A 14,031-nucleotide genomic window follows, 5' to 3' on the forward strand; every position below is an offset into this window, starting at 1 on the left:
GCTTACTGCGCATTTGCAGTCCACCCGACGCGCAGATCAGCAGCGGGGAACCCGGAAGACCAGGTAAGTGGATCCAATTAGGCTGCGATCGCACGCGGGGCAGACTGATTTCACCGGGCGCGTTACCCACGCGCCCAATAGCCCCCCCGCCGCGAACCCGCAGCCCTGGTAACATCGAGCCCAATGAGTCAGACAGGCTGGTCAATCATCAACCAAATTTACCATCAGGCATGTCATCTTGGAACCATCTGTATCCCAAATAGATGTCAATATTGTTATTAGTTAGTTATTAGACAGCTGACAAGTGCAGGTTAGAATTCTTGTTAGGTGGACAACAGATACCAGGAACATCTCAGCAGCAGCATAACTCACCATAAAATGAAAGCAAAGTACTGCAGATGTTGGAAATCTGAAATAGAAACAGAAAATGCTGGAAGCACTCAGCAGGTTAGGCAGCATCTGTGGAGAGATGAGCACCGCAGGGACTGGAGTGTGTACTGGTCATGGGTGGAAGCATTATTATTAAAATTGTAAAGTTTCCTTTGCCTTTTGAGTTGTGCCCCTCTAAAAAGGGGGAACTTTTGTTAGATCTTTTGTTTGATGACACTGGGGCAAATTATAGGTTTAATTAAAAGTGGCATCTGCGGAGAGAGAAGCAGAGTTAACCTTTCAGGTCGATGACCTTTCATCAGATCTAGAAGAAGTTAGAGATTTAATAGTTTACCATAAAACGAATGAGTACATCTTCATCATCCCCCTGAACACAGCATGGACACCCACAATATGTCAATGAACAGTGGTTCAGTGGAAGGTAATTCTGGGGTGAAGGAGGAAAGACTACAGTTCCCAGAATCCTTGTGGGTATGACCGGATGTGACGTTGTAGTTGCCGGGGCTGACGGCCGCCATGTCGCTGGGTGCCCGGCTCCGGTTATAAACAGAAGGAGAAGCCGATGTGTAAAGTAGCGGCAATGGGCAATGTTAACACGTAGCTTGCTGTTTAAACAGAACTCAAGTTATTTCTGTGGGGGAACTGTCAGCTGCTGACGGGGTTTGGTGTCAGGATGATCAAGCCCCGGTGAGAGGGAGTCACCCGGGCAGGACTTGGGGGTGGCAGGAAGGAGAAGGGGCTTTTTCCAATCCGGCGCAGGGAGGGGGATCCGATATAGCACAGCCTTGGTCGGCACTTTATATTTTTTATGTTAAGGTATATTCTGTAATCACTGACAAAGCGACTTGCTGCAAACCAAGTTAAAAGCCCTCGTGAGATATTTTCGGTGGCGGCAGCCAGGAACTTGGTTGTTTCCAATGTCAATGCAGAACACTTGCCTACAAACCTGTCTTTCAGTGTGAGGCACTGCGGTCAGCGGGTTTCAGACTGTCTGATCAGGGCTGAATTTTTAAAAAATCTGGGGCCCTCGCAGGTTGGATTAAGGGCACAGGCTTATTTCCCCCGAACCCTCCTGGTCTCTGTAATATTGCAGTCGGTCCCCTAGTCTTCTCCAGCCTATACGGGGTACTACATTTAGTTTCTAAACGTCTCCAACAAGATGTCTTCTGCATCTATTGATAAGGTAGGTTTCTGTTTAGAATTTTACTTTGATGGACTAATTGTGGCAGTTTCTCCTGGCAGATTTAATAACCCCAAACTTTTTTTGTGGGTTGAAGAAACTGATGTTACTTTTGGAATTGTTCATCAGCTGTTAATGAAGAAATAGTCTGCATGTTTGAGTTTGTGAAAACTCTGGTTCAGCCTGTGAGAGTGGGTGGATTCAATAGCAATGCTGTGGAGTTTGTGGTGGGAGCTGAAAACAGTATCATTGGTCATCCCAGTGTTTATCTGATGGAGATTGTGGCTGATCTGAGACTGGATGTTGAGTAAGCACTGACAGCACAGAGGCAATGGAGGGTTCAAGAGAGATTGTGGAGATGTAGAACTGGATAATGTTGGCATAGATGTGGGAAATTGGTGATGGTTTGAAAGGAAAGAAGGGTAGTGGGTGTTTTTTTCTTTTAGAGGGGGGCTATGGTAGTTTTGAAAGAGAGGAAGACAGTGCATGAGCAGAGAACTATTCACAATATGAGATAGCATAGGAAGTTGGGTGGTCAGTGGATTAGTGGGATAGGGGTCAAGGGAGCAGGAGGTGGGTCACATGGAAGAGAAGAGGTCATGGGGAAATGGGAGAGAATCTAGAATGATGGGAGTTCAGTGTGGGGTAGCAATTAGGAAATTTGGCTGGGAGGGGGTAAACAACAGATGCTCCTGAGTGGGTGGTCTCTTTTTCTTGGTGAGCTCCTTGCATTTGTTGGAGGGGGCAGGGCAAAGGTATTAAGGAGGCAGTTGGTAGTGGAGAAAAGGTGAGTGTTATTTTTGATCTCCAGGTTAATCCTAGTGTAATGGGCAATTTTGGCAGAGAAATTAGGCCTGTTGGAGCTTGATGTGGTCCAGCAGATCTGGTGATGGATAGCTAAACCAGTTGTGCACCAGATGCATACCAGTCTTCAATCCTTGAAATAGAGGGAGCAAAGATTGGGACCATACCAGGAGGTACAACCAGGATGAGAGATGGTGAAGGTTTTCCCCTCTCCAGTTGAATCAAATTTCAGTCAAAGCCAGGATATCAATACAGTCATCTGCAACAAGGTCCTGGATGGCAAGGGCCTTGTTCACTCTGAATGGACATTCTGAAGGAAAATACAGGAAGGGGCAGAGATTTTAATCTGGCAAAGTCTAAGGGTGCAGTGGTTGATGGGGTGAGCAGGATGGGAAGTAAGTTGGTGAGGTTATGGCCCAGTAGGTATGTACGGCAGGAAGGTTGGTCAGAGAGAGTTGTTACTTGGAAGAAGACAGTAATGGGTGTCTTGGGCCCTTTGGAGAATGCCAAAAGCTGCACAGAAGGTAGCAATAGATTTATTTGGGGAGGCTTCGAGCCAGTGAAGGCAGAAGAATAATAATGGGTTGGGGTGGGAATTGGGGGAGGAAAGCTAAGTGCCTGAGGGGGGGAAGAAATGAAAGGAGGAATGGGCGGATGACAGGGTGGGGGAAGTGAAGCACCCGAGAGAATGAGGGAGCATGGGGAAAAGGAATATAGGATTAATGGGTACAGGTCAGGTCTGGACTGGCAGGTATAATGTGCACATGAATGGACACACAGGATATTTGGGTTATATGGGTATTGCAAGAGATTAGGTGCAACATATTGTATTTGTAATCAGAAGACAGAGTTGACTACATGAAACGGTCCAAAATTAAAGCCTGAGGCCCAGTGGCGGGATGAAGTTCACTTATCAACAACGTGGAGTGTCCACAAGCCAATGTGCAAGTTTTTAGAGTCAACTGGAGCGGGAGTGGATCCAGGAGCCATTTGAGGGGCAGGATGGTAACTGAGGCACAGGTGAAGGCTGTACAGTGGAATGAAAGGGCCGAGAGGCAACGGAGAGTGACTGAGCCAGCAGAGTTTGAACCAATGGTTTGCGAGAGGTGTGTAAATGATGTATCCTCTGTCTCCCTAATGAGCAATACCACAGAAAATCTGCTAATCATCTGAGAAACTACTGTAGAGAAAAATTAAAATGAACAGGAGTTGTGTTACCAATGCAGAGTGGTCGGATCAAGGTTCAGTCCCTCACTTGGCAAGGTTCCTGATCTTAGCCCCACCTCTGTGTAGAGTAGTTGGTACACTGCTTCCATGCTTTATGATGTATTCTGCGCCCTGTTGGTTGGATTACTGCATCTAAATACTCTTCTAGTTCTCCAGTATTTTCAACCAGAGTTGTTTTGAGAGCCAAACAGTAAGTTCTTTTGGATGATGAATTGCAAAAGTATTCACTGTCCTCCATATAATCTATAATATGGTCAGACTTGAGTAGATAAAGGATTTTTGGGGTTTATATTCTAATCTCATGCTTGTATTTTAAATGTAGCTAGATTTGGCCATGGACCAGGAATTTATTTGTGTAACTTGATCAGTCAGATCATACAAAATTGATTCTTTTGAAGACCTATATCTGCTCAGGTGCACACATTGTGCTGGTCCCCTAACAAGATGATGGGAGTGGGGAAGAGAGATTGAAAAGGACTGTTGTCAGGATGTTGGCTACCTCAAGCAATGGGTGCCCATGCAGTGTGGAAAGTCTTCAGATCATTGAGTTTAATGTTTGTATTGTTCAACTTTCTGATCATTGCTACCCCTGAAGTGTTCATTACTGGGCACGAGAATGTTTACTGCTGTACTGATTATCCACTCATGGGAACTGATTTGAAGTAGAATGGCTACCCCAATTGCACATATTATCAGGGATCTTAGTTGTTATGCCTACCCAATTCTGCCTTTTAAAACAGCCCTTGAGTGATGTATGCATATTTTCAATGGTGGGTTTCATGCAGCACTAACTAACTAACTTAAAATGATTTTTCCAATTTTCACCCTTCTCCTGAGGACACTGACCTATGCTGGATTACAATTCCACCTCACCCAGACTTAAGAATCTGGGCAATATTTGTTGGAAAACTATCTGACCATGGGATATCACTGCTGAGCCTGACCCTGTCTTCATCTGATCTCCACACATGCATATTTTCCAGCAGTATCAGTGAGAAGTAGTCAGGGGTGAGAACCATGACTTTTTTAGTTTCTCTTCCCTAGCTTTGGCACTGGGCAATTGTAGAGGATCTTCTGCTATCCCACTAACTTGACACAAATGGAGATTAAACATATGATTTTCGTGGTTTGGAGAGCTCCGTATCATTGGGGTAGTAAATTGCCAACTGATCCATTAGGGTAACAGTCTTTGGATCCTTTGCATTCTGTGCATCATGGCACAATAATCGGAGAGAATGGGGTACTGTTCTTGTGTGCTATCTACGTACCTGCGGCAAAAAACATTCTCCACAGAGTTGCTGATTCCACTTAATCTGTTGGCATAGCTTTATCTACTGGCTGTGGATGGAAGTGAGACTTGTATGAACAACGCATTCAGTTTCTGAAAAGATTGAGGAAAAACCCCAAGCTGACCAGTTGCACCAATAGCACTGCCATGGCAACCGTGAGATCACGCATTAGTGTTGCATAAGCAGAGGGGAAAAACAATTTATGGCCTACAGCTTTGAATGCTACCCCCTACGGGGAGCAAAAACAAAGATTCTTTTACAGCGAATGATTTTTAGTTTGCTTAACTTTGACTCCAAGAGCTAACCAGGGTAAATCTGGCAGTATTTTTTTTAAACCTTTTTCTAGAGTTTTAGTTTCTGCTTAATTAAACACTAGTAGTTTTGTGTTTAAAATGCTTCTCCAATACACTAGCATTGGGGAGAGTAAAAAGAGGCTGGGGCTCCCACGTGTTCTGTACTCATTATACTTCAAAGCACGGCTGTGTGTGGAATAATTAAAAAGGGAATTTGACATAGCTGAAAGTGATTGAATAATTTGCGGTAGATTGCATACAAATATTTCAAAGGAGAAATAACCAGGAAGGAATTGCTGAGCCTGGCCCTTTTTTTTAAAAAAGATTCAAATTAACAGGTGCCCATCTGAAATGGTAAGATTTCTGTTTTACAATCTACTGATGGTTTCTGCTCCTGCACTTTGCCTGGCACAAGAACCTCTCCTAGCCAGTTCACCTCTTGTATTTCAGAAAATATAGGAGGGGGCAATAAATGATCAAGTAGCCCATTAAGCTTGTTGTCCCAACAATTTGCATTGGCCCTAACTTTTCTAAACTGAAGAAGGCAAAACATTGAAGAGAAATCTCTGCAATATCTCTATCTTACAGCAGCTGGCGAGACTACTCAAACTTTATTGTAGAATTGCACTTACCTCAATATTGTAACTGAGCAAAAAGTTCAAAGAACGATTATTGCAGTCTGAAATGTAATTGGTATCATGGAATGTGCGGGTATATAAGAAGGTTGGATCGAGTAGATGTGTAAATAAGTGTTACTGATGCTGTAAAAGTATTGATGAGACCGCACTTAGGAGTACAATGTCTGGTTTTGGTCCATGTACTTGGAAAATGAACAACACCAGTATGGGTTCAAAGAAGGGCAAAAAAGATGCTAACTATCTTTGGATCAATGAATTGTGACGAGCACTTAGGTGAGCTAAATCTTGACCTGGATGGGGGTGAAGAGAACAGTGAAATATCATTCAACCTTGTAAATTAAGATTGTGGAGGTGTTTGCTTTAAGCTATAGATCATTAGCTAAAGAACTTGTAATGTAAATATAACTGACGCACAAACAGCTTGCATTTATATAGCACCTTTTTAATGTAGTAAAATGTCCCAAGGCACTTATCCCGGGGGCAAGGAATAATCTTGAGTAATTCGCTAACCATAGTGAAGTAGATGGGCTAAATTGTCTCCGTCTCTTTTCCTTGTTCTTTTACCAATAGCCTGAATGAGTGGAGGGTGTTGTTCTGACCCAAGATACCCCAGTAAATGGTCACAGGTGGTTTTTTTCCACTGCAATGGATAATGCAGTAGTTAGAATTGTTTTTGTTGTTAAATGCCATCCGACATTAGTGGTAGGAGTAATCTTGTGCCTATTAATTAATTCACAAGAGGTTAATTAAAATTGCAACTGTTTGTTTGGGGATCTCCTATCAACCATGAAGTCAATAAAATGAAACTTCCTAATAGTCTAAAGTGTTCAGTACAGTTGAAGCTTGATTAAACCCATTGCTAGATGGTAGCTAATGTTTTTGTGCTTGGTCAGCACTTCCATGAACTGCAGTTACAAATACTAAACCGATTTAATGCAGACTAATGTAAAGTGCTAGATCTAGGAAAGAAAAATAAATGACACATGTACTCCATGACTGGTGTTGAAATAGCTGAGGATGATGCTGAAAAAGACTTGGGAGTCTTAGTACACTCGATGCTAAATATGTCCAACTAATGCAGAACTGCAATCAACAAAGCAAATAAAATATTTAACTACACAGCTAAAACAGTAGAATAGAAGTCAGAGAAGGGATTATCAAATGTCATCGTGCTCTGGTCAAACCGCATCTTGAATACGAAGTCCAGTTCAGGTTGCCAAAGAAGAAATGTTCAAGTGCTTGAAGGCAGTGCAAATAAGAGCCATAAGGTTGATCCTTAGTGTCAGGAGTCTGAGTTATGAGGACAAACTTGGGCTTTGCAGCATAGAAATGAGGTGTCTGAAAGGTGATTTTATGGAGGAATATGATTGTTAAGGGTAAAGGAAAAGTTAACATGGGATATTACTTTAACTTAAACTCTGAGAGTGGAACAAGGAGGCAAAGGTTCAAACTAGTAAAGATAATTTTAGAGCTAATAGCAAATTCTTCTTTGCACAAAGAGTGCTCATCATATGGAATAGACCTTTTTTTAGATGGAGTTGTGGAGGGAAAAACTTTGGAACCATTTAAGAAAGAGTTGGATGCTACAATGGGTGGAAATTGTTATGGGCCAAATGACCTTCCTGATCTGTAATTAATCTTGTGGCCCAGGGTCTTGATGTGCCATTATGGTGACACTGCAGTAGTTACAGTGGATAAAATTGCTGCTGTAGGGGATGCTCCTGGCTGTTGAGTAGAATCATAGAAAATTTATGGCACAGAAGGAGGCCATTCGGCCCATCTTGTCCGTGCCGGCCAAAAATGAGCCACCCGGCCTAATCCCACTTTCCAGCACTTGGTCCGTAGCCTTGTAGGTCATGGCACTTCAGGTGCATATCCAGGTACTTTTTAAATGAGTTGAGGGTTTCTGCCTCTACCACCCTCTCAGGCAGCGTGTTCCAGACCCCATCATCCTTTGGATGAAAAAAATTTTCCTCAGCTCCCCTCTAATCCTTCTACCAATTACTTTAAATCTATGCCCCCGGTTATTGATCTCTCTGCTATGCGAAATAGGTCCTTCCTATACACTCTATCTAGGCCCCTCATAATTTTGTACACCTCAATTAAATCACCTCTCAGCCTGGCAACATCCTCATAAATCTTCTCTGTACCCTCTCTAGTGCAATTACATTCTTCCTGTAATGTGGTGACCAGAACTGCACACAGTACTCAAACTGCGACCTACTCAGAGTTTTATACAGTTTTATAGAATGGGCCTATACTCTCTAGAATTTAGAAGAATGAGAGGTGATCTCATTGAAACATTAAGAACTCTGAGGGGGCTTGATAGGGTAGATGCTGAGAGGTCGTTTCCCCTGGCTGGAGAGTCTAGAACTAGGGGGCATGGTTGCAGGATAAGGGGTCGGTCATTCAAGACTGCGATGAGGAATTTCTTCACTTAGAGGGTGGTGAATCTTTGGAATTCTCTACCCCCCAGAGGGCTGTGGATACTGAGTCATTGAGTATATTCAAGGCTGAGATATAGATTTTTAGACTCTATATATGGGGATCAGGCAGGAAAGTGGAGTTGAGGTTGAAGATCAACCATGAGCTTATTGAATGGTGGATCAGGCTCGAGGGGCTGTATGGCCTACTCCTCCTCCTATTTCCTATGTTCTGGCCTTTTTTTCCTATTGAATTAATGGTAGATCCGGGTTGGGTTGTTTTTGAGCCCATCCTGGTAGCAGTCTGCACACAAAATTTGGAAGTTGCATAACTTTGGAAGGTGTACCATTTTTTAAAGAAACAGGTGCTTTGATGAGGATTTTGTTTTGCTGCCTTTATCAGGAATACTGTACAGTGGAAGTAATGGGGCAGTATTTTGTCACTTTTTTTGTACAATACAAGAGACAGCACAATGGGTTTCTCTACAATGACAGTGAGTGGATTTTGGCCTTTAGGGTTCTATTACTCCTGTAAAGACCTGTATTTCTTGATTCTGATTGTGATTGTGATACATCTGCTCTAGATAATGAGCTATTGTATGTTTCTTTCTGGTTGTTGACATTTCAGGATGTTGGGGATGGGGTGGGGGGGAGACAGTGATTCCCCCAAAGGGTTTGCAGAGGTGGCTTCTGTCACTTCCTGTTTAGTAATCTGTAACTTGGCTGATGTGGTGAACTTGGCTGACATTGTGAACTTGCCACGTGTTTGCTGCCAGCACTTTGGAGCTGCTGATCATGTTAAAACTTTGGGGCATTATTACAAACAGCTTTGAAGCTGCCTGATGGCTCAGCAAGTTTATCTAATAAGAAGCTGAGCCATATAGACTAGTAGATTCCAGGTCTGTGCTGAATTTTCTGATCCCTGCTGTGGAGGTTTTGGGTGCTATAGTTTGCCTCAGTCTGCTAGATTAGGGAGGAGAAAAATCATGCATTGCTCCTACTCATGGTGGCTCCTGTGACCTCTGCTGGCAGTGCAAATGTATGGGTGTCTGTGAGGACATAACTGAACTCAGCTGTGATTTTCCTCCATTAAAGGTGAAAAGCCTGCAGACACTGTATTGAAGTTCACAAATGAATCTGTTCCTTGGGCAAAGTATTGCTGTGGTACCTACTGTACCACAGCAAGGATTTAATGGCTTCAGGAAGAGAAGGGACAGAATTGGCATGTGGAAAAAGAAAACCAAAGATGCTTTTTTTTAAAAAACCTTTTTATTTTCGCTAGCTTTTCCTCCTCAACTGAAGGCATTGACTGCTTGTTGATGACACTTTCCCTAGTGGGCTGCCTTTACGTGTCCAAACAGTGCACATTAATGGGCAGTTTAACTGCAAGGGCATAACAGCTGAGCCCGATCCTTTATTCACCTGATATTCATTGTGACCCTGGAGCATTGTCCCTCATTGACCTCTCTGCAGCTTTTGACACATTTTACCGCACCATCTTCCCCCTTTACATAGTTTCATTCTTACCTATCTGATTTTAGCTGGAGCATCTCTAACAATGGCTTGTTTTGCTACCTCTACCATCATCTTGGGAGTTCCCCAAGGTTCCCCTTCCTTTGCCCCCTTCCCTTCCTCACTTTTATGGAGGTGATGTTAGAGAGCAGCATAACTCAGCCCATCTGCTGCTGAAACCCTCACCCATGCCTGTTACCTCCAGACTTGATGATTTCCTGGCCAGCCTCCCATCCTTCACTTTCCATAAACATCAGCTCAACTATTCTGCCTCTATTCTATCCTGCCCCAACTCCTGCTCATCCATCATCCCTGTCCTTCCTGACCTAAATTTGCTCCTGATTCCCCAGTGTCTTAAACTTAAAATTCCCATCCTTGTTTTGAAACCCCTCATAGCCTCACCCCTATCTCTGCAACCTCCTTGTTCTACAACCCACCTCCCCAAACTCTCCATTCCTCTGGCCTTTTGTGGATTTCCCCCCACCCCTTTTGCTCCGCCATTGGCAGCTGTGCCATTCGGCCCCATACTCTGGCATTCCCAACCTTGGTTTGTGTGCCTGGGATCATTGGGAGTTTATTTCTCTATCAAGTAGTCGCTCTGTATTTCTTGTTCTTCCTATTCACAAGTAGGCTGTAGGAATATGATTGGGTATTTTGGAAATATTGAGTTGAGAGTTGAATATGTGCTGACAGCTCTTGTTAATTAAATATAGGGTATTTCTCTGGCATCGTTTTAATTTTCTCCTCTACACCATTTAGGATATTCATTAGGTGGCAAAACCAACAGCTGACAAGTCACTTTACATCTTATGCAAAATCATTGGGCTGCCAATGTAAGGGAAGTTTAGAAATGTTCTGATTCTCTTACAGTATATACATGGGTGTATATTGTAGATTTTGCAAAGTCCATACAAGAAGCTTTCTGCATAGAACTGTGTAGTCAGTATGTAATGCATTGTTGTTGGACTGCTTTTTGTCTGGCTAGTTCTGTTGCGAGGGTTGCCTTCTATCTTTTTTTGCTAGGGCATATTTTCAATGGTCTACATGAAACCGGACACAGGAATATTAAAAAGCGTCTGAGCCCTCTACCTCTGGGACCTTTTCATGTTGAATTTCTGTAACTTTTGAAGGCAAGTCTAATGGTGTATAAAGCACTTCACCTGACGAAGGAGCAAAGCTCTGAAAGCTTGTGATTTCAAATAAAGCTGTTGGACTATAACCTGGTGTTGTGCGACTCCTTACATTTGTCCACCCCAGTCCATCACTGGCATCTCCACATCATGGCTGTATAAAGCAGCAGCAGTTTGAGAAATGCACTTTGTTTTTTTGAAGGGCTGCCATCAAGACTTCATCTTGAAAGTGCAATAAATTTTAAAAGATGACTTCACTGTTATTGAACTGTCATAGGCAAAGTCATCAAAACCTTCATGACCTGGGGAGATCAATGATAAAATAGCCCCAAAAGACGGATGAGGACTACTTGTTTGGCTGCACTGCAGATTCTAAACAACAACAGCATGCATTTATATAGCGCCTTTAATGTAGTAAAACGTCCCAAGGTGCTGCACAGAAGCATTATCGAACAAAATTTGATACTGAGCCACATAAGCAGTTATTAGAACAGGTGACCAAAGCTTGGTCAAAGAGGTAGGTTTTAAGGAGAGTCTGAAAGGAGGATAGAGGTGGAGAGATTTAGGGAGGAAATTCCAGAGCTTAGAGTTTAGGCAGCTGAAGGCACGGTTGCCAATGGTAAAGTGATTTAAAATCAGGAGCACGCAAGAATTGCAGGAGCGCAGAGATCTGAGGGTTGTAGGAGGTTAGAGATAGGGAGGAGTGAGACCATGGAGGGATTTGAAAACAAGGATGAGAATATTAAAATTGAGGCATTCCTGGATATAAAAAAACAATATTGGCTCTTAGTAAGAACCCCCATATATCAGGACATCACCATAGAGCCGCTTGTATCAGAGATGCAGATGGGCCCAATCCCCCACTCTGTAAACCAGGCCTGTCTTTGTCACCATCAGCCAACTGAGATGACATTTGAGAATTCTTTGCTTCTTCCCCTCAGTTCAAGTGCTGCTTTTACTCTTCTGATCCTCCTATTTGTGCCAGTGAGGTGACTGGTGTTATTCTAGATGGCATTGAAGGTTTCATGCCTGTCTCATCTCAATGGAAATCATAGAAGCTAGTCCATGAGCTATAAACAAGGTTTGGACCTCATTTAGATGCTGCTGGCTAAGCTGTGAGTGCCAAATGGGCACCCTTTACAGCTTGATGGTTATTTGAAGGTGGAAAATCAGCCAGCTACCATGGAGTGGAACTGGAGCAAGCTCCATTACCCCTCTTGAGTTCACGTTTGCCTCCTCTGGAAGATCTGATGACAAATGTGGAAGTATTCTGTAGAAAAGATATTGGATCCTTTCCTTCCCCTTTGGTGAAGCTAACAGCCACAAATCATTCCCATTAGTTATCTAGTTTGTTGTCAGCTGCCATCGATCTTGACTATAGTGCTGAAACATGATGTTATAGCAAAGTTGCTTACCGGGGTTACTTATCACTACCTGATTTAATCCACGTTCCCATGCACAAAGTTTCGGCAAAGATGTATCATTGTGAGGCTGGCTTCCCCCTTCAATTGTAATCAATTTTACAACACCAAGTTATAGTCCAACAATTTTATTTGAAAATCACAAGCTTTCGGAGGCTTCCTCCTTCATCAGGTGAATTTGGAAATGAAATCCTCGAACCTTTCGCATTTATAAATCACAGAACAATACCTGGTGATTACAGATAGTCTTTCCAACTACCCGTTGCCAAGGCAATCAAAGTGTTCAGACAGAGAGGTGTTACCTACAGGGCCACCGAATATACAAACAACCAAAAAAAAAAGAGAGGCAGAAACATAGAAACATCCGGAAGGAAGAGAAAGACAGCAAATGACCCATTATATTAAAAACAGATAACTTTTGTTCGCTGGTGGGGTTACGTGTAGCGTGACATGAACCCAAGATCCCGGTTGAGGCCGTCCTCATGGGTGCGGAACTTGGCTATCAATTTCTGCTCGACGATTTTGCGTTGTCGTGTGTCTCGAAGGCCGCCTTGGAGTACGCTTACCCGAAGGTCGGTGGCTGAATGACCTAGACTGCTGAAGTGTTCCCCAACTGGGAGGGAACCCTCCCATCTGGTGATTGTTGCGTGGTGTCCGTTCATCAGTTGTCGCAGCGTCTGCATGGTCTCGCCAATGTACCATGCTCTGGGGCATCCTTTCCTGCAACGTATGAGGTAGACAACGTTGGCCGAGTCACAGGAGTATGAACCATGCACCTGGTGGGTGGTGTCCTCTCGTGTGATGGTGGTATCTGTGTCGATGATCTGGCATGTCTTGCAGAGGTTACCGTGGCAGGGTTGTGTGGTGTCGTGGACGTTGTTCTCCTGAAAGCTGGGTAATTTGCTGCGAACGATGGTCCCCCTTCATACAGCTCAATGACTGGTAGATGTAATTTGAAGCCTTCCTTCTGTGTATCCATTTTCCCTTTTTGCCACATGGCCTTGAGTTCACACATGGTCGGAAGTAAAATTGCAAGTCTTGCATATATCAATGAAATGAAAGCAATGGGATATCACCGATGCCCTTGTCTTCTGGCATCCACACGCCCACCAATGACTAGGTTCATTGGATAGCAATTAGGAGTGGAAACCCTGCCTGATTTTTCCATTCTGTAACCCAGGGATGAAGAGGCCAATTGTATTGCTGCCCTACTGCTGCTAATACAACAGATTAGCTGATCTGATGCAGAGCAGGATTGAACATGTAAATGTTCACTTCAATAGTTAAGCCCTCACTCCCTACGAACTGAAACATGACTTGCCCAAAATTGTCTAGGACAGCATGCTGCGGGGTTAACAATGGTACTTTTTCTTTACCATTCAGGTATGCATTGTATAGAACATGGATGAATTCAGGTATAGGATCTCTGTGTTTCGGATCTCTCCAATTGCCTGACTGATAACATTCTGACAGCCTGAGAACTATGCTCTAAAAGCTCCAAAATTAATAGAAGCAAGAGTGAGGAAGACAGACTGGCTATTTCACAACAGTACACTTCAATTTAGTATCTCTCCCAAAATAAAAGTCTTAAAACTCTTGATAATCACACTAGTAGTTGAGACCAAGTATCCTTGAGAGGTTTTATGAGACTCGGCATGCACAAAGTCCTTGTTAATCGCTGCCCATATCGTATAATGAGAAATAGATTGGTGAACTAGCAAAAG

General features: G+C 43.3%; 1 protein-coding gene across 1 annotated transcript in view; it reads left to right on the forward strand.

The window, feature by feature from the left end:
• The first annotated feature begins 889 nt into the window (after window positions 1–889).
• Window positions 890–14,031, forward strand: part of LOC137333006 (ubiquitin-like protein 3) — a 39,116-nt gene continuing 25,974 nt past the window's right edge. The window contains exon 1 of the mRNA XM_067997075.1: window positions 890–1,573. Coding sequence (XP_067853176.1) covers window positions 1,550–1,573 — 24 coding nt within the window. The 5' untranslated portion in view covers window positions 890–1,549. The remainder of the gene's footprint in view (window positions 1,574–14,031) is intronic.

The sequence above is a fragment of the Heptranchias perlo genome, chromosome 15, assembly GCF_035084215.1.
Source record: "Heptranchias perlo isolate sHepPer1 chromosome 15, sHepPer1.hap1, whole genome shotgun sequence".
Lineage (NCBI taxonomy): Eukaryota > Metazoa > Chordata > Chondrichthyes > Hexanchiformes > Hexanchidae > Heptranchias > Heptranchias perlo.